The sequence below is a fragment of the Dendronephthya gigantea genome, unplaced genomic scaffold (assembly GCF_004324835.1).
Source record: "Dendronephthya gigantea isolate DGI-Jeju-01 unplaced genomic scaffold, DenGig_1.0 000028F, whole genome shotgun sequence".
Classification (NCBI taxonomy): Eukaryota; Metazoa; Cnidaria; class Anthozoa; order Malacalcyonacea; family Nephtheidae; genus Dendronephthya; species Dendronephthya gigantea.
The window spans coordinates 772073-795890 of NW_021163038.1; the positions used below are offsets into that span (position 1 = coordinate 772073).

At 38.3% G+C, this 23818-nt stretch overlaps 2 protein-coding genes across 5 annotated transcripts; both read right to left on the reverse strand.

The window, feature by feature from the left end:
- Positions 1 to 333: 333 nt before the first annotated feature.
- LOC114523687 (citron Rho-interacting kinase-like) lies at positions 334 to 13401 on the reverse strand. Of its 3 annotated transcripts, none has more exons than XM_028544691.1 (42): positions 13132 to 13401; positions 12898 to 12989; positions 12483 to 12566; positions 12044 to 12291; positions 11870 to 11966; positions 11585 to 11785; positions 11328 to 11481; positions 11000 to 11171; positions 10699 to 10918; positions 10476 to 10603; positions 10249 to 10357; positions 10019 to 10072; positions 9887 to 9940; positions 9490 to 9651; positions 9271 to 9378; positions 9140 to 9193; positions 8989 to 9057; positions 8768 to 8905; positions 8479 to 8670; positions 8240 to 8365; positions 7846 to 8025; positions 7616 to 7744; positions 7425 to 7541; positions 7226 to 7335; positions 7077 to 7130; positions 6903 to 6975; positions 6683 to 6787; positions 6363 to 6611; positions 6100 to 6277; positions 5767 to 5983; positions 5551 to 5639; positions 5174 to 5366; positions 4990 to 5087; positions 4593 to 4861; positions 4007 to 4087; positions 3725 to 3872; positions 3455 to 3594; positions 1804 to 2005; positions 1592 to 1723; positions 1368 to 1448; positions 1179 to 1254; positions 334 to 910 (listed from the first exon to the last, which is right to left on the reverse strand). In XM_028544691.1, exons 1-42 carry the CDS (start codon positions 13319 to 13321, stop codon positions 604 to 606), a joined length of 5880 nt encoding a protein of 1959 aa, XP_028400492.1. In that variant the 5' UTR covers positions 13322 to 13401; the 3' UTR covers positions 334 to 603. The 3 variants fall into 3 exon arrangements, with proteins under 3 accessions (XP_028400492.1, XP_028400491.1, XP_028400493.1); XM_028544690.1 differs by having other exon boundaries at positions 6903 to 6978; XM_028544692.1 differs by lacking the exon at positions 9490 to 9651 and having other exon boundaries at positions 6903 to 6978.
- Positions 13402 to 13771: 370 nt separating this feature from the next.
- On the reverse strand, positions 13772 to 23207 carry LOC114523628 (protein phosphatase Slingshot homolog 2-like). 2 transcript variants are annotated; one of them, XM_028544612.1, is made up of 18 exons: positions 21350 to 22833; positions 21171 to 21229; positions 20169 to 20257; positions 20015 to 20079; positions 19790 to 19905; positions 19480 to 19542; positions 19301 to 19366; positions 19024 to 19158; positions 18803 to 18862; positions 18648 to 18699; positions 18531 to 18572; positions 18324 to 18452; positions 18187 to 18233; positions 18037 to 18111; positions 17807 to 17878; positions 17666 to 17726; positions 16895 to 17034; positions 13772 to 16819 (listed from the first exon to the last, which is right to left on the reverse strand). In XM_028544612.1, the coding sequence occupies exons 1-18, from the start codon at positions 21422 to 21424 to the stop codon at positions 14602 to 14604; spliced, it is 3564 nt and encodes a 1187-aa protein (XP_028400413.1). In that variant the 5' UTR covers positions 21425 to 22833; the 3' UTR covers positions 13772 to 14601. The 2 variants fall into 2 exon arrangements, with proteins under 2 accessions (XP_028400413.1, XP_028400414.1); XM_028544613.1 differs by lacking the exons at positions 21171 to 21229; positions 21350 to 22833 and adding an exon at positions 22862 to 23207.
- Between the last annotated feature and the right edge of the window lie 611 nt (positions 23208 to 23818).

Consider the following 23818-nt stretch of genomic DNA (forward strand, 5'->3'; position numbering starts at 1 on the left):
ATGTTAATTAAATTAAGAGTCGGTTAAGTTATTTTTAAAGTCTTTAGACATTTTCAGACGGTTTTTTTGTTGCCACGTCCTTGACCTGTGAATAAAACGATTTGTCTGAACGTAAACATGAAATCAATATAGTTTTCTTTTCAAATCGTGACGTGAGAGATCCTTATAGGCCTGTCTCAGACGTAGAGCTCTTCAAGGAAAAAAAGTTGTAAGCACTATTTCAAAGAAGGAAAAAATACAGATTTCACCCTATATATTTCAAGTGATATAAAAATATTCATATATACTTACAGAATAGATAAAAATACTATAGTCAAACACCACTCGGTGAAATTAGTTTCAAATTCTAAATCGTCCCTACGATTCTATCGTATACTTGTCTGTATTTAACAGTAATTTTTGCGACAGCAGGTACTCGTAGAGGTACTCGTACAAGTAGAAGCGTACTCTGTACTTCTGCCCGGGAATAAGATGGCAGCAAGTCTATTTTCGGCCATGCGTACAGTGCCCGCGATGTAGCCATTACTACCATGTTCTATATATTAGAATTCTCTAAATCTCTGGTATACACACAAACGCAATGACAACTGCATATGAAACCGGTCAACGACGAAGCGAGTTGCGAAGAAATCGTTTGGGATCTTTTGAAAAAGCACTGAAAGAAGGTGGAGGTTCGTTTTCACTTCCCGTGGCTGTGCGCAGTCGCTTTCGCCCCAGTCTTTTCTGATCGCCGTCGCTTTCGGAAGAGTTGGTGACCGCGTTGCTAAGGACTGGCGTGAGGTTTCCTTGGTAACAAAGAAGGCTGATCTCATCCGACATGACCGTGCTGACAAGATAAATGGCGCCAGGGGAAATGGCCGGGCCAAGGATACGCGGTCTCGTGATCTCGGCAAACTTCCGCGATATCGTTCTAAAATGGAAGAATTTGTTTGGGTAACCAAAATTGGCTGCAAGGGTGAGACTAAGTGTGAAAAATGGCCTATTTGGGAAGGAATTGTTCTGGTTGGTAGGGCTAAACTGGAAGCACTCTTTTCACATACTAGCACACAGACAATTTAGGAATAAATCTCCATCAAATACAGTCTACTGTTTCATCAAACACGGTTTACTGCTTCATCAAACGCCGTCTACTGGTCACAGCTGTGGCAGAATCAGTATTATACCACTAAAATACTCACTCTTTGTCAAGATCTGGTATTTGACAAATCTCGATCGAGTTGAAATGCGTCACATAAAGGTATGGCTCTTGGTAAGCTAAAAAGATATGATATAACAAACCATGATTTTATTGCTGAAGAGAAGTTTCAGATCCAAAATGAAACAGATTATGAAGTATCTTCTATAACACGACCACTTTTTTCTCTTACCAAATGAGAGTGGTAGACCAGACCATTTCAAATCATCTTTCCTTGTTCGCTTGCCGTTAGCGTCGACAAACACGCCAAAACCTATAAAATTAAATTCATCGTATGCAGCGTTTCACAAGGGTAAACCGTGAAAAAATTTGTCCGTCTTTACCATACCAAAATAGCAGAAGATGAGACAAAACGTCAAAGATTTTAAGTTATTCAAACAATTTCAAATTTCTTACCATTGAAGCAAAGCAGAAACTCCTCTCGTTCAGACAAATTTGAAACTTGAAGAACATCGACTGGAAAGCTGTTTGCTTGACTGGCATGGTAAACAGCGAACGCTAAGCTCGGGTCTTTACAATCCAAGTAATCTGTAATTGACAAGAGCACCACCGTTGCCAATCAACATCCTCATCAACAAAACCCACTGGTGAAAATCATCATAACCTACCTTTGATCGCGAACTGTCGCAAATCAATTTGATAAAACTTGTTCGAACCAACGATAATTTTCGTGTTTGAAAACATGATACAACTGCACGGCTCGCTGCTGTCAATTTCGTTTCTTGTCACGAAGCAGTTCATCGATGAATTGAACCTTAAAATTGAGATCTTGTTTGGCAGGGCGGCACAAAGAAACGTCCCGTCTTCAACCTTGAATGAAAAGTGGAGGAAAAGATTCATTTTAAGGATGTTGGAATCCAAGGAAAAGCCCTTGACTGGTTTAAGTCTTATTTGAGTAATAGGAGTCAACAAGTATCTCTTGATGGATCAATCTCCAAGCAATTCGATCTAGACTCTGGTGTACCACAGGGGTCATGTTTGGGCCCCCTCCTTTTTATCATATACGCATCAAAGCTGTTCAAAGTGATTGAAGACCAGCTTCCTGACGCACATGGCTATGCTGATGATACACAACTTTATTTAAGTTTTAAGCCTAATTCTGGTTCATCACAACAAGACGCTGTGTTAGCTATGGAGAATTGTATAGAGAAGATTAGGCGGTGGATGATCCATGATAGACTGCTGATGAATGACGATAAGACTGAGTTCATGATTATTGGTACTCGTCAGCAACTGAGTAAATTACAACCTACGAGCATCTCAGTAAACAATTCCACAATCTATCCTAGGCCCATTGTCAAGAATCTAGGAAGCTGGCTTGATTCACATTTGAAGATGTCCACTCATGTTACAAATGTATGTAAAGCATGCTTTTTCCATCTTCATAACATCAGGCGTATTAAGAAGTTTTTGTCTAAAGACAGCTTGTTGATCCTAGTACATGCATTTATTACCAGCAAATTAGACTACTGCAACAGCTTACTTTATGGTCTTCCCAAAAAACAGATTTCTAAACTCCAACGCGTTCAAAATGCCGCTGCCAGACTGGTCATGGACATTCGGAAGCACTCCCACATTACTCCTGTTCTGCGCGAACTACATTGGCTTCCTGTCCACGCAAGAATTCACTTTAAAATGTTACTTTTAACTTTTAAGGCCATCCACGGGCTAGCACCCTCTTACATTCAAGATTTGATTACAGTCAAGTCTAAGTCCTCATACAGTCTTCGATCTAACAGCGGCATTTTGCTGCAACCTCCGAAAGAGAAAATGCTTGTGACATTGGGTGGCAGATCGTTTCATGCGGCTGCACCTCAGTTATGGAATAGTCTTCCAGTTAATATTAGAACAATAACTGCAAGTGAAGTGTTTAAGAAATCACTTAAGACCTATCTTTTTAACCAATTTTTAATATAGAAATTAATTTTTAATAATTTTAGTCAATTTATTTATAGAAGTCAATTTATAGAAGTCAATTTTTAATATAATATTTCTATTTTAGATTTGTAAATTATCTATTTTATACTGGTTGTAGACATTGCTTATAGAACGAACCTGTGCATGTTAAGCGCTATTGATCTGTCACTGTAAATAGGGCTATACAAGTATTAAAATTATTATTATTATAACAACCAATTTGTAAAAAATCTACTCGACTGAATGCCTCCGTTTGCTTTAAAATGTTCAACTCGAAGATTTGTGGAACTGGAAAGAAATTTCATGTTTGTTAAAAAAAACAAGCGGAGATGATCTTTTTACCTTCCTTGAGGCGAACAGATGGCAATTCGTGATGTTTCCAACGGTTTGGAAATCAAGAGAGGCCAATGGCACTTCACGTGATTGCTTCGTGCAAGCCTCGAGTTGTTTGAGATCAACACTCAATAACTCCCGATCGATTCCTAAAAATAGATGAATAGAAATCTTTCTCAGGTAGTTCAGACACAAACCACGACAGCTAGCTTACTGTAGAATACTACCAAAACAGCGTTCGGTGTAAAAAGACCTAAGCATTGGGTAAGGTAAAAATACCTGATATAAGGAGGGCCACTCCAAGATGTTTCTCGATCTTAATTTGGTAAACATTCTTCACTCCAGGTATTTGGCGAGGTCTGTTTTCCTGACCTGGCTTAGCGACTGGCAAAACGAACAGTCCTTCTTCACAGCCCAACAAAACAAACTATACAACGAACAGAAATATCAAGTATTGTAGGAGAAAGTGGCCATCATTTTCCTTGGGACTGGTTTATACAACAACAAACAGTTGTCTCGTTTGCAATTTTATAATAGCATAAAGCAAAATAAAAAGGAAACCTTGTCATTGAGAACACCAGTTGTGTTTATGTCCAAACATTCGTCTCCTTTCATACCAAGTAATAAATTACCGTTGATTTTCTATAAAGAGAAATAAAATGGTAATTTCTCTCGTCAATCCTTTGGGCCGCGAAGAAACATTTGCATACAAACAATCGGTACAAAGTTCATTATGTTAAATTAAAACTACAAAGTTTTTCACTAACAATGTCCGGGTTTTCAATTATTATTATATTTTTTCGTTAGGCTGGATTTCCATTTGCAGAGAAATCGTTCGCTAGCGAAATATTTTCATATTTTCTTTTGAATTTTAACAGCATACATGTATAAAATAAATTAGTTCAAATTGACTTTTCTCAATTCAAAGTAGATACGCAAATATTTCGCAAGTGAGCCTGCTTTCTCTGCAAGTAGAAATCCAGGGCAAATAGATAGAAACGAAGGATGTGGTTGAGTTCTTGCTCATTGCATTCCACAACCATTAAACTCAGTCTTTGAACACACGAACCACGAGATCCAGCACGAACCACGAGATCCAGCAAGCACGAAATCACACGTAATAATAACAAGCTGCACATTGAATCACCTGTTCATTATTTTGAAGACTCTTCGACTTCTTTTCGTCCACAGCATTCTCCAGAGCTCGTATCCACCTTTGTTTCTCAGGGAAACTTGGCGCTAGTAAGAACAGAGTGCGCCCGGGCCAACATGTGGTCTGGGGATGAATCTCGATTGAGAACACGTATGGTAGGTCTGTCGCCGCTGCCCCAAGCAGATCTGAGCCTGCGACGGCTGAGTGAACTTTAACTTCGTTTTCCTCACAGCAAAGGTTGACGTTCTCGCATTGTTGCTGGTCTGAAGCGGAAATAAGTTCAAACAATCGACTTTATAAATATTGATGGCACTAGTGTTTGTGTTAATAGATATGAAGGACGTTCGTTCAGCTGGTATTTTACTTAAAAAAACAAAACAAGAATTATTACCAGAATCGCTATTTTTCTCTCCTGTTTCAGAAATAACCAACTGCCCATCTTTCAATGAAACCAATTTAGAATCCCAACCATTCTTTGCGGAACCATTTCTGTGGCGGGAAAAACGGATATTTACATTAGCACAGATGTGAAGGTCGGGATATGGATGAACTTTGTCAATTCAGGTGTTGCTAACCTAGGAACCTTCAGACAGCCAACCATGCAAACTTCCTTGCCATCACAAGCATCAGCGCCGGGTGAGACGAGTAGGGAGGTTTCAGTCCTCGATCCACGCAATACCTCGCTGAAATGTTCCACGTACTGACTGGGAAGACCACACGTACGAGGAAGAGACGTGGAGCACTTGCAGTGACATAGTATACCACATTCTAGCCAACGAAAGAATGAAATGTTTGCTTATTTCCCCTTTAAAACCTTCTCCACATTGGAGAAATCTTTCTCAGGTAATTCAGACACAAACCAGGACAGCTTATTGCAGAAATCTACTGACAATATCGTAACAGTTTATTGTAAAATGTCAAATGACCAACCGAAATCCACACGCTTCCATACCTGTGCATTTTGAAACCTGTCTCCCGAACAAAATATTATCGAGACAAACCAGGCATCGAGTCGCTCTCATATTTAGTACCACGGTGAACCTAAGGAAGAAAATGTTGTATTTGATATTGTACCTTCATTGGTTTCATAAACGAAGGTTTTCTTAAGGGTTCACTTTACATGAGAGAACCATTGCGTCTTCTCGCGAAAAGAAAACGAGAGCAATACCTGTGCGGAATGTTGTGATGCATTCTTTCCTTCGGTCTGTGAGTTGAACACGAGGAAGAGTTCTTCCTCTTACGTGAGACACTCGGGGTCAGAGTTGATCCAGGACTAGGCTGTTGACTGGGGGACTGTTGAATAGCAGAGATCACGGCAGACGATTGATTAGAGCGAGCGACCGTAGCATTTGGCGTCAAGTGACAACGACTCTTCCAGTACAACACTGCGATGACAAAGTTGTATATTACTCATTCAATAACTCCGCAAGAAGCCTTGCCAATATTATTCACAGTCTGATTCCCAAACCTTAGCAAACGTATCTTTAAAAAATCAGCGTACCTTTTTCTTGGGTCTCTTGCAGCTCCTCTGTTACTTTATTCATCTCCTGCTGAATTTGCGTACGAGTCGCTCTTTCCTTCTCCAAGGCTTGCTGGAGTTCGCTCCATTGACAAGGAATAAAATTATTGTCGTCTGAATGTTGCTTTCGTGAATTGATAAGATTCGATACGCCAAGACGCTAAAACATCATAAGCTCATTTAGCTTATATAAACCAGAGCGCTGTATTTACTAATGGAAATAAAATATTTCACTGCAAAAGTACCTTCCATTTCGACGTCTTGCTCTCCGCTTTGGACTGCAAGAAATCGATTAATTTTGATTGCTGGGCACTCGTCGAGACAAGCTTCACTTTTTCTTCAGCATGCAGTGATTTGAGCATCTCCAGGTGTTCCGTCATGGCGCTGTTCTCTGTCAACATCTCCTCCTGTCGGTCTCTCAACTCTTGCAGTTCTTGTTCGAGGCTTGTTTTGTCCGTCTCCAGCGAAGATAAAGTCTTCTTTTGTTGTTCAACCTGTGGACAACGAAACGGGAATTGAATGAACTGAACAAAATAATCCGTGATGCGACAGAACTGTAAATTACCTCTTCCAGTAAACATTCCTTCACTGTCAATTCTTTCTCCATTTTACGCTCCAAAGATTTCAAATTCAGTTCAGATCTTCCAATTTGAGTCTTCTGTTCAGAAATCTATAAACATGCACGGCCAAAACAATTTATTTGGATACTGTAGCTGCTCTAGTCATCGGAAATCGATCAAAAGAAATTAACGCAAGAACAGATAAAGTGAGAAAGATATTCTTACAGTTTGTTTGTATTCCTCGATCAGTTTCTGACATTTCCCAAGTTGGTCATCATTCTCCTGGTTACCAGTTTCTCTGCTTGTAAAAAGACAAACAAAAATTTTGATTCCATACTTAATTTTCCGCCTTTAAAACAACAATTCTCTGGTATTATCGAGAACATATTCAAAGCTTACAGTTCTTGCTCAAGTCTTTTTTCGTATTTCTCGTTTGAAAGCAGCAGTTGTTTCCTAAAACGACACGTTAATTTTAGCGATTATTTGGGCAGTCGTGAGCAATGAACACGTCATCGTTCAGAAACCATGGCAACCGATGGTAAACGTACTTTTCGATCTCCAACTGCACATTTCTCTCGTCCAATTCATCATTTAAAATTTCCAGTTCTTCAATTTGCCCTTCGAGCATCGAGCATGTCGTCTTTAGGGCTTCAATTGTCTGGAAACGATAAAATGTTTCGATTGATGGCTTCAGGATAGATTATTTTCCACGCCAGACAATAAAAAATGATCAATATTATCGATTACCTGCTGATGTTCATCAATATTCTTCGACTTTGTAGTAAGTTGCTCGTCAAAAGCTTCGCTTTGCTTACGAAGATGAGATAGTTTTTCTGACGTGATACGCAAATCTGTTTGTAAATCCTTAAAAATACGAAAATCATTCAAGAATTTAACAGACGTGACAATGGAGTCTAGATATAATAGCATTGTAATACCTTGGTCTTGGTTTTAAGATTAATATTTTCATTATTCATGACAACAATTTCTGCTTTCAGATCTTGGATTTCTTCGCTGTCTTTGCGAAGAGATTGCTTCAACTGTTCTTCCTTGCTTAGTTTGTTGTTCTGAATTGAATAAAAAGAAAGATGTAATTGTCAACTTTGGGACAAATTGCGTCTAAAAAATACCCCAAACATCGGACTTTAACAAGTAAAATTCGTCTAACCGCTTCTTCAATGGTGACACTTTGTTTCAAGATATTCTTTTCCAAACTTTCTTTGTCCTTTATCAATTGTTCACATTTCTCTTTCAGCTGAATTATTTCGTCGTTAAGTCTAATCTTTTCTTTGTCTTTTTTATCCATATCTTGACAAGATTCGTCGTCATCTGCAGCAGTTTTTACAGCCTAAACAAGTTGATAAGTTCCCATTCTATAACTTGATATTATCAACACCAACATACTATCAACAACAACAACAACAAACCAACAACAACAACAACAACAACAACAAAACACAACAACAACAGGCTTGCAAGCCACTCGATTTTCCTGTCTCAATAGTAGAAGGTTTATACAAATAAAATTATAGAATCAGATTGAAGCAATGAATCATATCTACCAGTTCATTTTTGAGAAGATTCTCAATCAAACTCTCTTTTTGTACCACTTCTTCTTCCAGCTCTTTCCTAATCCTTTTAATTTCCGTAAGCTCTTTCTTCACGGTTGTGATGTCCTCTTGAAGTTTCTAGCAACACAAGAGTGGCGTATAATATAATGTTTTCTCAACCTGTGTGGCAACACATGCGATAATGCATGCTCTGAGCCGTCTACGAAAGACAGTTTATACGTTGTTCATACCTTTTCTTTGACGTGAGCATCGTTTAATTCTTTACATTTAAGTTCAAGATTTGATTTCAAACGATTTTCGCTTTCCGACTTTATTTTCTCCACGACTTTTTGTTTATCAGCTAATTCCTTGTCCATTGTCTCTTGGGTGTTTCTCATATTCGCAACACTTTCATTCAATTTACTGATTTTTGTCCTTAGCTCCTGAAAAACCGAACAATGTGGATCTTTGAAGACTTCTAAAAAGCTTCAAAAGCGAAAAAAATATAGGATTAAGTCGATAAAGCCATATTCAGCAAACCTCATTTTCATTTGAAGTTGATGTGAGTTTGCTCAGTGCATTTTCAAGATCTTCTTTTTGTTTTGCAAGCTCAGTTTCGTTTTCGCGACAAGTCTTCTCTTGCGAGGCTGATTTTCGTTTTAAACCTTCCAAAGCGTCCTAAAATATTTACATCAGTAATAACAGTAAACATCGTTATATAACGAGCTCGCGGAATAAAGTTATCTTGTCATATCACTTACGTAAGCTTCTTCAACCTCTTTTTCCATGTTTTTCACGGCCTGGTCCAGCAACGTCTTTTCTTTTTCAGCCTGAAATAACGAGATAACGCGCTAGATTTGGTGTCAAAGTTTTAAATACAACCAAAATTACATTGGCTCTTATGATACAAACCTTTGATAGCTTGTCTTCAGAGCTTTCAAGCTTTCTTTTCAATGATTTGGAATTCTAAGGATAAAAATGAACAGTTCCTTGTAAAAAAAAACGGCGACGTGGACAACAAAATAGACATGTTTTCAACTCACCAGAAGCTGCTTTTCCAGTTCGCAGCATTCGTCAATCTTCTGTTTTAACTTTTCTCGCATTTTTTTTACATCGCTTCTCTCCTTCTCTTGACATTGCAAGATGGCTTCCTAGTCGACATTTTGCAAGAGAAAATGTCAGTAAACAGGTGGCATACAATTGTATAAATGGTTTTACAAGTCATATTCTATACACTAAGATAGAGGGTTTGGCAAGTTTACCAAAACACGGTTGGATATTTCCTCAACACGTCTGTTCGTCGTCGGAGTGGTAGTTAGAGGACTAGTCTGCCTTCTAGTGGATTGAAGATGCCTGACTCTCTGCTTCACTGGACTAAAACATCCCTTGTCACTCTCCTGAACTTCTCTAATACGAGCTAAAACCTTTAACGACAAAAGATGGTCGCGTGTATAAGAAGAGACGTCTCCTAGCTTCACCATTCACCAACCATGTCCGACTAATTTTCTTCGATAGCGATTGTTTTTAAGCTTACGTGAAAATATGAAGATACATTATGAATTAAGCTTGCATGTATAGCGACGGCTCTTTCACAAACGCTTCATGGACCTTTTGTGTGATATTATCTGAGAGAAAATTAATCCAGTTCGCCTCACCTACCTGCACAACTTGACTGTCGGCGTTTTGTTTTGACTCTTCTAGTTGTTCCTCAAGCTAAAAATCAGCAAGAATCATTCCAGGTTCAATGTACTGTTCGGAATATTTCAATAAACATGCACCGGCTGTCTTTACCTCAACGACAGTTTTTCGCATTTCAGTCAGGGTTACATCTTTCTCGTCTACCAACTAAAACATTAAACAACGGCGTAACTACGAAGTTTATGTAATTTTTTTGTTCAAAATTGAAGGGAGAAATTCCCAACTCCTAAATTCCTAGTCTTATAACACGCGCTTGTGAACATTTTAACGCTCTAGAGCATCAGCCTTTTGCCATTTGAATCATGCAACTAGCGAAAACTCACTTTCTTTTGAGCAGATAAATCATCTTCCAGTCTCTGCGTTCGTTTCATAGCGACAAAACGATCTTCCTCGAGTTGTGTCAACACGGCTTGTTGTTCATCAAATGCCGCCCTGCGTGTAGATGAAAAAGATCAACTTTACTATCGCTTTCAAACTCTACCGGCATCGCGTGCACATGCAAAGGGATTCGAAATTTAACAATTCACACGAATAATTCCAAACTGACAACCTTGTTTCCTCTTTTCGTAAATTCCGAGCCTTCGTTCTCATATCTTCAACTTCGGCCATTAGTTTCACCGCGTTTTTGTCGGCATTGAGTCGTTCAGTTCTTTCTTCATCAAGTCTTTTCTCCAAATCCTGCACGTCGTTGAAGACAAATTATTTGATGAATATCGCTGTAGAAATCGCATTCAGTTACCGCAAATCATCACTCTTTAAATAAAAAAACACACCTTTACTTCCGTTTCTTTCAACAGTTTCTCTTTTTGAAGCAAATCTTTTTCATTCTCGACATTTTCCAACGCATCTTTCCGCTGTTTCAATAACGTCTGAAGTTCCTTTACCATTTTCATCAAACCATCCTTGTCATCTTCCAATTCCACGTTCTTGTCTCTTTCTTCTTGTTTGATGACGCCATTTTCCACGTGATCAGTTGCTTCACATTTCACGTTCCTGAAGAAAACGCATCGGAATTAATATTAGACTGTGTTGAGTCCTCTGCAGATACAGAGAAACAGGTTGAGCCAGTCTTACTGGTTGTCGCTTTTCGTGAAGGTGAACCCGATAAAGGGTAAATTTTTCCCACTGAAAGCTTTTTTCATCGGAGTTTTACTTCCAAACGTCGGTTGGTCTTCTTCTGGATCGAATTCGTCGAAATTCGAGGTATCGTCGACGCCCGCGATTGTTGGAATGTAAGGTGGTTGTTCTAAGAGATAGAAAAACAGAGCTACTGTAGCTTAATAGCTTTATCAGTTCTAAACTGTTCTTCCTAGAGGTCCAGTAAGGATCATCTCTTATTGACCCAGGGTAATTACTACAGGAGGAAACCTAACCAATTTAAACTGTGTTACGATCGAGTTACCTGTTGCTAAAGAGGACCATTTGACATCTTTGAAGAAGGAATGTTTCAGCAGGTGTTCAAAACCAAAACGATTTTCAAGGTCAGTCAAAAGACCTCTTATCAGGCCTTTGATGGCAGCTGTTGCTTTGAAACCGGTCGGGAATGATAGGGACTCCTATATGGATAAAAGAGCGAAAATTGTTTCATGTTCTGAGCTGATCTATGGCTTCGTGATTTCATTTTGCAAAAACGAGCGAGGTTTTTAAGATAGAACCTACTTTGAAATTCATAATTTTACTGTAAGTGAATGCCACAGAGTTGCCAGTGAATGGTGTGTTACCATACATCATTTCGTAAGCCACCACGCCCAGTGACCACCAATCACACTCCACGCCATACCCATCACCAGACCCCTCCATACTGGTCAACACCTCTGGTGAGATGTATTCTGGAGTGCCGACTGCCATCTTGGAATAAACCTAAAGTTTTTTGTGTTTTAACAAAAATTAGTTATTTATGAAGGGTTCGAATCATCAAATCATTTCATGACAGCTAACACTTGCCTTTCTATCAGTTTTTGACAACTTTGCTGCAGAGCCGAAGTCAGCAAGTTTGATGTGACCATTCTTGTCAATGAGAATGTTGTCTGGTTTTACATCTCTGCAATGATCAAGTGAATTATTGGAGGAATTAGCACCCATAGATGCAAGGAAAGATCTTCATCATAAATCATATACCTATGAACATATCCCAGCTCATGAAGACTGTTCAAGGCAATGACCATCTCAGCAAGATAGAACTTTGCTATTTTCTCATCAAGAGTCTCGTTTTCTTGTTTGCCAAGCAAAGTGAGCAGGTCCCCCCCTGGATGGAACTCCATAATCAAATACAAGTTTTGAGAGTCTTGGAATGCATATTGTAATGATGTAATCCAGGGTGAACCACTGTAGGCCATGATCTCTTTCTCTTCTTCAAAAAATGCAACCTGTGAAAGGAATATAATTTACACCCATTGCAGTTATGCTCTGAAGGTCTGAATAGTTGCTGGACAGTTCATGAATTAGGTCTTAAATTAAAACTATATAGGAGCACTTTAGTATATAAATTGATATCCATCAGGGCCATATAACTATATGCATACATATATTCACAAATTCATTTTATGTATCTTCTTACATTTTCCTGTGAAAGCATTTCTGATTTCTTCAATGTTTTTAAAGCATAAACATTGTTTGTTTGAAGTTCTTTGACAACTTGCACCTAGACAAAAGTAATGTACATTTCCCAATCATTTCGCATTCACGCAGCCATTCAGCCATGCATTATTAACTCAGCTTGCTTTCTCATCCCATGCAACTTGATGCCACAGCCAACATCGCACGGCTAAAATTGGGTACCATTTTTATCTTATTGGTAGCCTCGAGCAATACCATGGCATACCACAGGGCTTTGACATGCCTTAAAAATATTTTATAGGGATGGCACATAAAAAAAACATGGGTATAGTGCATTAACATGACCATTCTGAAACCTGGAGATCTATCAATCTGTATATATTATTAATTAAACTGTGAACTAAATGCGATAATACCTGGCCAAAATGTCCTCTACCAATGATGCTGATCACTTTAAAATCCGAGATTGACGGCCTACTGTCTCTCAACTTCATAACATCGTTCTTGTCTAAGGGAAACAAATGTACAAATTTGGGCAGTGAAAAAAAGTTAACGTTACATTTCCTTACACATCAAAGAAATAGCAGGTTTCTACTATACAACATCCTCCTGAAATGCTTCTATATAAATACAATCCTGTTCTTACTTACATTTCTTAACAAACTCAACAACATGTTTATCTTTTTGCAAGTGTTCTGAACTACATTCATCAAAAAGGATGATAAATCCATCTAGCAAAGCTTCGTTTGAGAGTTGCCATGTTCGCTCATCGGCACGACGATTCTCGTTTAAAACCTCTTTTAGTTGTGTACTTCTCACAGATATAGGCTCCCTAGCCATCCTGTAGATCCGATCTCTAGTTACCTAGGCACAAAACCGAATAAAAATGTCCCTAGATTCGCCTTCGCCGCTGAATGTGTTCAATTTGCCGTTTGGAATTTGCTCTTCGAATTCTGTATGAAATCGACGAGGACGGTTTTGCTACGTGATTGGTCAAATCACCACACAGCTTCGTTCTGATTGGCTGCCGCATTCCAGCGGCAGAATTCAAAGGAAATCGGAAAATAATATTGGAATTTTGTTTGGAGTTTAATGGAATCACGTAAATCGGAGGCTAAGGGTTCAAAAACAACACAAATACCCTAACAATGCAATATAATTTAGACGAATTTAAATGTTAATTATTTACAACAAATTTCAACAACTATTTTCGCTTAGAATAGAGATTCTAACCTCGCCTAAGATTTACAGAAATATCATTCACAGATCTTCCTTTCTAATCATTCATTAGTGATTCATTTACATAAAAATATTAAGGACAATTAGTATGAAATGGATTGAGTATACCAACTATCAATAACTATATCTCCTATTACGTTACGAAATTCCGTATAAAAATAGAAAAGTATCCAAAATTACTGTAGTATGTAAAAGCATTATTTTTGTTATAGGTACGTATATTGTTGAGGATGATAATAAAGTTGAATATACCTTTCTCGTAAAGACGTCAAATTAAACATGGAGAGCTTGATGTTACAGGAAATTTGATTGGCTTCGAAAAACTAAGCATCCAATCAAACTCCGTGTAACATGAGGCTTTCTGACGTCATTAAGAGAAAGGTCTGTTCCGCTAACGTTAGTTTTCGCTAATCTGACAATAGATCAATCGCATTTGATTGGTTATAATGCCCCCTCCAGGACAGCAATATGAGGCATTTTACAAATGGCAGTTTTACAAATTTTAGATGTTGCATTCATAATTCTTCTCTAATTGAATTTTTTTATCTTGTTTGTCTACTGAATGTATAAACTCTCGTGATATCCCTCCCCCCTTTTGAGGCTTTTCACTAGTGTGTCTAGGAAGTCGAAGACACCGAAATCATACTTTCTAAGAAAGCCACAATCACTATCATGACAATTAATAGAACAACCAAAAATTCACTGAACTTTGATTTGAACTGCTCTACCGACTTATAAACAAGTAAGGATAACTGCCTAGGAATCTGACCGATATTGCTGCTTAAATAAACATAAATTATACGTGAGATTAATTTGATGGGTATCCCTGTACGATTACGAACAACTATTGTCCTACTAAATCTATCCCAATTTTCTACTCGCTATCCCCATACTTCAAACTTATCCACCAGGCTTTTCACAGGAGCATCACCAAACACATTTTCATCATCGGGCTGTTCCGATGCTGTTGGAACAACATCCGTTGAATCTTGATCTTCAGCGTATGACTGATGGCAAAAACCATCGTTGTCTGGCTTTGCAAGTGTGTTAATAGTCAACTCGCTCATTTCATGTTGTACCTGAGTTTCCGCCTCGGAACTGGAAAGATTCTTCTGCAATGCTCTAGAACGAGGTGAGGGAAAACTACCCCCTGTTCTCGCGATAATATTTTCGAGTATCATCGTTCTGTCTCTCACACTGGAGGCCTCCCATGAATTATAGTCCTCGACTGTTATACTGTTAGATCTCTGTGTTGGAGAACCACCCTCTTCTTCCAAGATCTTCAAATTCAACTTCGGAACTTCCTTAGGAGAACCATCCTTCATTTTAGACTCATCCGTTTTACGAGTTTCTTGTGCTTGTTCAGGACATTGACACACGTTCTGTTCATGATCATCACGTGATTCCAACGAGCGATCACGTGACAATAGTGATTTATCACGCGATGGGGACACACTCGCCCAAGGCTCCTCTATCGAATTATTCTCAAACGCAGCTGATCTTCGTTTCACGACGTCACCACGGTGTTGAGTTAAATCGATCCACGTCATTGGATCAATAGTGACGTCATCATCCTGGTTAGTATGACGTAATGCATTTTGAGAAACAACCGCTGCCCTTGTTGGCTCTCCTTGCGTCGCTATATCTCGCTTCGCCTCCGCGTTCACTTCTTGAACAATGTTTTGAAGCTCTTGCGAGCGAGTTGCCCCAGAGCAATTCTCAGAATCTTTCTGCGAAACGTCCTCTGAATTTTGCGACAAGCTTTGCTTAGAATGATTCTCGACTTGTGCCTGTGAATAATCCTGCTGATCTTTTCCAGGAATTTCCATACCATCAGAACTGCACTCCCCTTTGGAAGATTTCACAGGTTCAAAACTATTTGTTCCATATTCTCCGGAGGGTTTCTCTGAATCTTTCTTGGAATCCTCTATTGAAGTTACCGTACTCTCTGAGTCTAAATTTTTCGCTTCTTCGCACGAATTCTCTTTGCTAATAGCGGGACTCCCTCTCTCCTCCCAAAAATCCTTGGCAAGGGTGGCGAGGGTCTCATTGGAGTTCAAGAGCAGACTATACAATCTTTCATCCTCCAGAATTTGCGTGTGTCGTTTAACAAAGCCGCTGCTAGAAAGCTGTAGATCTGACTTAGCTTTCCTTTCTCTTCGTTTCACCCGCCCTCGAGTGCTTACTTTTTTCAAATTGTCCGAACTCTCTGACCTACCTTGTTTTACAAGCAACTTGTCCAGCAATTTTTCACCGATACTGCGGGACCGCTGTCGTGGGGTTCTTGGTGGAGTTGCGTGCTCATCGTGCGAGGAGTCCTCGCGTGGGGATTCACTTGAAATGACCGCACTTGAGAGGTCCACGCGTGGGCTTAAATCGCGTGCGGCATCCTCAACTGGTGAGTCTTCGTACTCGCACTGAAGCTGTTTTACATCATTCAAAAGTTCATTCGGTTTGACTTCGCCAGCGTTCGCCGGTGGTTCCGTATTTGTCGTAGTCATTCCTGGCGTTTCTGACAAGTCAGCAGATTCTTTTTCACCGTCCACAGATGCTTCTATCGTTCCAGGCTCTGACCGTGCACAATCAGGGACTGTTTCTAAAACGCGTGCTTCCTCTTCTTTCTCTAAAACATCCTTATCATCCCCAGTCTCAAACAATACCGCATCGCTATCTTCAGCTTCAAGATCTTCGAGGATTCTCGTCGGAGATTGTCCTTTCTCGACGAACGTTCGCGCCCGGGGTTTCCCCGGCGGTGACATCATCATGACGTCAACAGAATGCATCATTGTGGGCTCAGAAACAGTTCGTCTTATCTTACGGCCGTTGTTCGTAGAGGGTTGTTCCTCGTCAGAGTTGCTGTTCGAAGAGGTATCCTCCTCGTTACTGCTTGCCGAGTCTAGGATATCATCTTCCGCCGCACCATCACCCCCTGGGGGGACCTGGTTGCTCATTCTTGGCAGTGTGTGCCCGCGGTTGGGAGAATTATCGACCTGGTCAGTGCCGTCCTTGTGGCGTCCTTTCTTGTGATGGAGTTTGTTCACGTTACCAGATTCTACCGAGTTTGAACGACGTCGAAATAAGCTGTTGTGACGGTGATTACTAAAATGGGAGACGAACAGCGCGCGTTTATATAAATTAAAGGCCAGCTTCGGATGTATTTATATTTTTCTTTACCTAGACCTCAAGATTCCCTCGTAGATTATGAGTTGTTTCCAAAATCCTGAGTTTGGTTGGACAATACTTCTCTTCGATTTCACAAATTTCATCGCATCTGCCAAACACATGTTATTTTTTTTCATCAGGAACGCGATCACCTGCGGAAAATATTCTGCATTAAGGGTGCTTGTTTCAAACTAAATAAAGCTCTATCAGTTCTAAACTGTTCTTCCTAGATATCCAGTAAGGATCATCTCTTATTGATACAGTGTTACTACAGAAGGAAACCTAAACTAAACTAACTTTATTTATACTGGATAGCTCTATCAGTTCTAAACTGTTCTTCTTAGAGGTCCAGTAAGGATCATCTCTTATTGATCCAGTGTTACTACAGGAGGAAACCTAAACTAAACTAACTTTATTTATACTGGATAGCTCTATCAGTTCTAAACTGTTCTTCCTAGATATCCAGTAAGGATCATCTCTTATTGATACAGTGTTACTACAGAAGGAAACCTAAACTAAACTAACTTTATTTATACTGGATAGCTCTATCAGTTCTAAACTGTTCTTCTTAGAGGTCCAGTAAGGATCATCTCTTATTGATCCAGTGTTACTACAGGAGGACTTAAACTATAATGGATATCAGTTCTAAACTGGTCTTTCTAGAGGTTCGTAGGTTTATGCGGGAAGCTTCATCAGTTCTAGGAGATTTGAGGCTTAAAAATCTATGCTCTGGAGTTTCTTGAAAACCTTGCTAGGCGATGAAGTATTAATGCTATAGCATACCGTAGAAGCGGAACGGCTGATGCCTCTCCTACAGTGAACCAAAGCTGCTGACCCTTGTTCCCTTGAAATATAACAAAGATTTGTTGCTTTAAGGACAAAAAAGGGCCTCTATAGGGGTCGTCAAAAGAGAGAATGGCTTACTTTGCCTTGTGAAGAAACTGATATGTTCTCCCCCAATGGGAGAGAAGATCTGACTCCTTGAGATCATAAATCCTAACGAACAGCACAAAGAGTTAAACGTTAAGAGTTTCACAGTTTTCACAGTTTCACAGACTGTTCATCCTGACAGATACAACTCGGAACTCCATGTCACACAGACTAAAGCACAGATTTGAAATAATCCAGTATGTTTCAAAGATAAACTAAATTACCTGATGTTCATGTACTCAAATGTTCCGGGGAAAAAGTTATCAACTTCTTTGGTAATATTGAGAATGTAGTCAACACTGAAATGCGATGAAAATAATGAAATATCATGAAAGAAAACTGAATGAAATTTTTCCAGGAAACTGAGATCTTACCCATTGTCTTTAAGTTCCTGGAGATTACAAGCGTTCCATTCTGAGCCCTGGTAAACAGTATATGAATATTACTTTTTGGACTCAAAATACTGCTTTCTGTATAAGTGCCGTGTGGTAACGTCGTTTGGTAACCCTACCAGGTACAAATGATCTGTAATCTTGGTAGAGGATTCCATTTGTCCGAGAATAACAAACACTTGCTCATCCAAATAACCCTTCAGGTGTTGCAAACTCATCTTCATTTCTGCTTCTAATGCTTCTCGGACCTGAAAATTGGATTAAGCAGAACGCGTTATTGTCAATTTGAACGTAATTTTGAACGAGGCGAGTTTGCATGTGTTTACCTGCCGACATGTTACTTCCTCTAAATCAAATCTTGTCAGAATCTATTTGGAGACAAAGAAATTCCTTGTTATGATCTTGAAATGTACAAATCAACCACGAGTCACCACACACTTCACCTCTTTTAGTTTATTTTTTATGGAACCTTTCAGAAGCTCTTCGTCAGTTTTTCTATAAAACATGAAAATTGATCTCAAATCAATCGTTTTATTAGGAATCCTCCAAACACTACAGGCCATGCAAAGGGCAAATGAATATTATTATATCTACTTACACTTGATCAAAATATGAATAGCGGATCTCTCTTTTCAGTTCTACGTCATCCATCGACTCCCTATAATAAATTGCATTAAATTGCATTTCACTGACTATCTCTTTAAGAAACCACTCTCTGGTGAGTCACTCTATCCAGCCCTGATCTTTTGCACACTTTATGGACCATTGTAGCTGGAGGCCCTCCAGTGAGTAAATTAATAGTTTATTTTAAAATCCTACCAGAAATTGATACATTCTCTTGGCGATGTTATTCTATTGTGATAATAATCCAGCCAGGCATGCGACAAGCCACCATTGAAATGTTTTGCTCTGTGAGCCTGCTTTAGACATTTATGGATCCACAGTAATGCAGTCCTAGGATGAGATATGAAATATTTCAGAAAAACTTTTTTACTTTTAGGTCAGTAAAACAACTCAAAATATTGTTATAACATTGCTTCATTCTGTCAGCTTGTGAAAGAATACAGCAGAGGTTATTCTGTTACTGGTAACTTACCACAATGTCTGGACGGAAACTGGCTTGAATATGTAATTACGATGTTCTGTGTTGATTTCGAATCCACTGAAAGATGTATTTGTAATAATCAGTGTCCAATGATCACAACAAAAATCATTAAGATGAAAACCACAATAGTGAATGCAATCATTGCATTGAAATAAAAAATAAACACACACCCATCACCATCCAGTTTTGTTTTCACATTGCTCCACAGTGGTATTACAAGACCAAGTTTTGCTCTAAAATAAATTAAAGTAACTTCAGAAGTGGTAATGGTTTAAAACCTAGTTCCTCTCTGAGCCAATATTTACCTCATATCTCTATATAACAGCACAAAGCAAGAAAGATTTATACATAAAAAGGCAATTGTAAGACAGCCAATGTTGGTAAAATTCATTGAAATTTGTAATGAAAATTAGTTGACCATATGGGCTGTACGGTTTGGAAGGTAACCTGTGCATTACATGGTCCTGTTACATAACTTACTCATCTTCGATCCAATCAATGCCAAGAATAACACTCTCTTCATCCTCCAACAAACCATATGTTGTTACGATGCATAAATAGCGAGAGTATTTTGCCTCGCTTTCAACTTTAACAACCTGTAATGATGGATTATGAAATAAAAATATTTATACCAGCATGGAAACTTGGTATAGTTAACACCAAATTGAGTTTGACAGGCAAACAACTTGTGAATTTATGGCATACCAGTCTCATTGTGTCCTCATCTCGTATTAGATTCACCATTCCTTGAAGATGAGACTGAATCTCACCTGTAATTGAAAAGAAGGGTTAAAGAAAAATAATCAAAACATTATAGAAAATGATATATTCGCAATTTCAGTCACAACACCTTACTGACCTCCTTTTAATGACGCTTTTCTCGCAAAATCTCCATCAGGAATCGCATATGCAGCTCCTTTTGACGCAAAAAATCCTTCAACACTTGACCTGGTGACATTGTTCAATGAAAATAAAAGGTTAGTGAAAAATGAAATTAAATTGGATATCAAAACATTAGGCTTATTCCATAGCTGTTTATCCAATAGCCTATTATATCCTCAGACGCCGACCAGAAAAATGAAGCCACTAGGAAATAACATTGCGTCAATGGTAAATATATTTGTAATATGTTACTCTAATATTATTCTGCTGTGCGTTATTAACAATTTAATTTATTGAAAACCTCTTGCAGTATTGATTGTTAATTAGTTAATATTTCAGTTTTCATATTAATATCGATCCCCTGCTGTTAATGAAAATATTTGACATTGTAACTCACCAGCTCAGAGTTGACACAACCTTGGTCAAATCAAATCAAGGAAGTATTAAATACGTCAAAATTAACTTCTACACAAATCTTATCCCTGATATAGCCTCTCTCCCAAATACACTCGTTTTAAAACAGCGTTCAGATCATGAAACTTTATGGAGAAAACATTATTTAAATATAACATCCACTCTAATTATACCTAAATAAGACTCTTTCTAACACATGTTTCAATGCCTTGAAGCATTTTTGGCATTTCACAAGGATGCAAAATTACAACCATTCAAGCAATGTGTCCTCAGTTATTAAATTTACAAGAGCATTGCATCTTTATTAACGTCCAAAAATACAACAATTTTTAAAAATTAATATCCGAATCAAAACATTTGATAAGATCAACTTTATCACACTCCTTTTAATGTCCGAGTTTGAAGTGGATTTTCGTTTCAAATTAAGTGAAGTTCACATGGGAAAAAATGCATTATTAGAACAAGATTCAACACTAGAAATGTAACAGTACTGTAGCAAGTTTCGAGAAAAAAAAACTTGAGTGAAAGTACGGAAATTATATTGCACGAAATTTTACAGACTTACAGAGTCCTAGAGCGAGTAAAGACTTCTTCAGATAGTGCGCTGTCAAGTTGATCATCGTCCTAAAGTTTTCACAGTAAAAGCACGTCTATATTTTGTGTAAACGACAAAGCATTGCGCCTGGTTCTTGATTTCTAAAACAAGCAACTTGAAATTGACATTTGTGTCAATAATAAACTTACCGACTCGACTCGCTCTCCACTTATTTGACTTAAATTATCTGACGAACTTGAGCGTTCGATAGTCACTAAAGACATGATACGGCTAGTATAACGACCAGTCTGTACAAATATCCATCGCGACTGCTTCAAGCACTTTCAAAAGACGTGAAAACTTTGCAAATAATAAAAGCCCGACGATAAATAAACAAGAAAATGAACCCCCGAGAAGGGCTCAAAATTGTTAGACGCCAAATATATTCAGCGGTATTTTTTTATAACATCGGCCAGAATGCACCTGCAGAACTCAAAATCGTTTTAAATTTACAAAACTTTCCTTAAACTGCTTCATTTTACTTATAAACACCAACTTAAGTAGCAATAATATCATTTCCTGTACAAATACTTCTACAAGATGAATTATTACAATCCACTATCGGGTTTACGATGATGTTATTTTGTGAATGAGATACATTCACGTTCTAACGAATACCGGAAATTCGAGTCAACACAATTAGCTACATCTGCATATAAAAGTACTCTTTTGTTAATTTCTTTGCCGTTTTCGTTTGAGATTTCCCAGCAAGATTTACCCTGATACTATGTAATTTAAGCTGCCGATATTTGAACTCCAGCAAACTATAAATATAGTCCAAAATCCGCTAAAACTACGAGTAACATTCAAGGTCAATACAGACATATTGCGAACAATGGAAAATGCAAAATAATGCTATATACTTATTGTAAATTATTGAACGATAAACGAAAGAATATCTTCAAAGAGTATTTTAAGGAAATGCATTTTATTTTAGTTATTTTGTTGCTTGTTTGTAGCATTTACTATCTACTTACGATTTTTTTACTAGACTTAGTCTAGACTAAGGATTTTAAATAATTAATATATGGATAAATTATAGTCGTTTTATTTAAAGGTATAACTGTATCTTTACAATATGTTAATAAATATCGGCGCTGAGGATATTTTCAGAAGTGCATTATTAATAAATGATACTCTTTCCTCTCCCGTTTGCATCAAACAAGGAAGAAGCTCTGTCTCGATACAGAGGTCGGCACACACACAGAGAAAGAAATGTAAACAAACATCACCAGATTTGCACAAGAAAGGCATATCTTAAAACAATCTCAAAACATAAACACGCTTTGATCTACAATCTAGGAGCATTTTAAGGAAACAAAAAGCCAACCAAGACACCCGAAGAGATAACGTTAACGCACTTAATTCAAGCTTATTGTTACGCTTTCGTACATGCTATTTCGGAAGTATCGAAGCACATCTTCAAAGTGCTACACATCTGTTACAAAATCTAAGCTGGAAATACCACACTTTCTTATTATCTTGCTGCTATAACATTTAAACAAGTACAGAGCATTGAATAAGAAGTATGTTTGTGCATTTGTGTACAATATTGAACAAGATTCGTTTGCGTATCAGCAAGGTGAACTACGCCATTATCTATAAGCACGAAGCAGAAAAGGTCACTAAATTTTCATCAAAAAAACCACAACAAAACTCACCCAGACTTTACCCAACGGTTTATATTCTTTGCTTTGTTAACAGCACGTCTGAAAATCTGTACAACCCTTTTATCCGATGCCATTTCCATTTGCACGTACACGAGGAACAAAAAACACAAAATTACAGCATGAAATCCGGGAGGAACTGTGTGCTATTAGGAATAGTTTGCTGCAACATTTCCAAAACAAACCAACATCATTTCGTCAAAAATGCACAAAAGGAATTCACTTTGTGTTATATTTGGCATCGAAAAGCACGGTTTTAAGCATTATAGCCAAATAATGACATCGGGATTGTTGATTAGAGAGGACTAGAAGGATATTTTAAACATTTCCATATATCGAATTTGCATGACAAGACGGAAATGCCATTTACGGCAGGATTGATTGTGGTGGGGGAGGAGTTTCAAGTTTCGCATTCTGAAACACGAAGAATGACGATGAATAAATGGGTTTAAACCATATAGGAATCCCAGGAATACGATTTGTATTTTTTATATTCCACGTTCGCATTGCTATGACGTAAAATTTATAGTACGCGCGTGCTGATTGGTCGAGAAGCGTGTTTCTATAACTGTTATAATGTATACGCCATTTTCCGGCGAACTCGACCATGGTCGAATGCGCCGTTTTCTGGCGGACTCGACCAAAAAGGCCGGAAAACGGCGTATAGGCACTAAGGAGAAGTTACTAATGAGAATGCAGAGTTGACTGTCTGAATGTCTTTGTTGCTATTTTACTGCTGTAAAGGCCGATCTACACGATGCGATTAGTCCACAGCTCAGTGGATTAGTCGCATACGATTCGTATGCTGGCGTATGTATTCGAATAAATGCGTGTAAAGATGTCACATTTTAAATTTCGTTATAAACTGATGAACAGACAGAGTGACGTTACCAATCTTTTTCATACGTTAGGATAAGAATCGTATACGACTAATCGCATCGTGTAGATCGG

Excerpts from the sequence above, each read along its gene's own strand:
- LOC114523687 (XM_028544690.1), bottom strand. The coding sequence starts at position 13,321 with ATGGCTAGGGAGCCTATATCTGTGAGAAGTACACAACTAAAAGAGGTT. Across the intron at positions 10,073-10,248 it reads ATTTATCTGCTCAAAAGAAA|TTGGTAGACGAGAAAGATGT; the intron begins GTGAGTTTTCGC and ends TTAATGTTTTAG. Across the intron at positions 3,873-4,006 it reads CTGGTGTTCTCAATGACAAG|TTTGTTTTGTTGGGCTGTGA; the intron begins GTTTCCTTTTTA and ends TTCGTTGTATAG.
- LOC114523628 (XM_028544612.1), bottom strand. The coding sequence starts at position 21,424 with ATGTCTTTAGTGACTATCGAACGCTCAAGTTCGTCAGATAATTTAAGT. Across the intron at positions 18,700-18,802 it reads TATTCATATTTTGATCAAGT|AAAAACTGACGAAGAGCTTC; the intron begins GTAAGTAGATAT and ends CATGTTTTATAG. Across the intron at positions 16,820-16,894 it reads GAGGGAATCTTGAGGTCTAG|TAATCACCGTCACAACAGCT; the intron begins GTAAAGAAAAAT and ends CTCCCATTTTAG.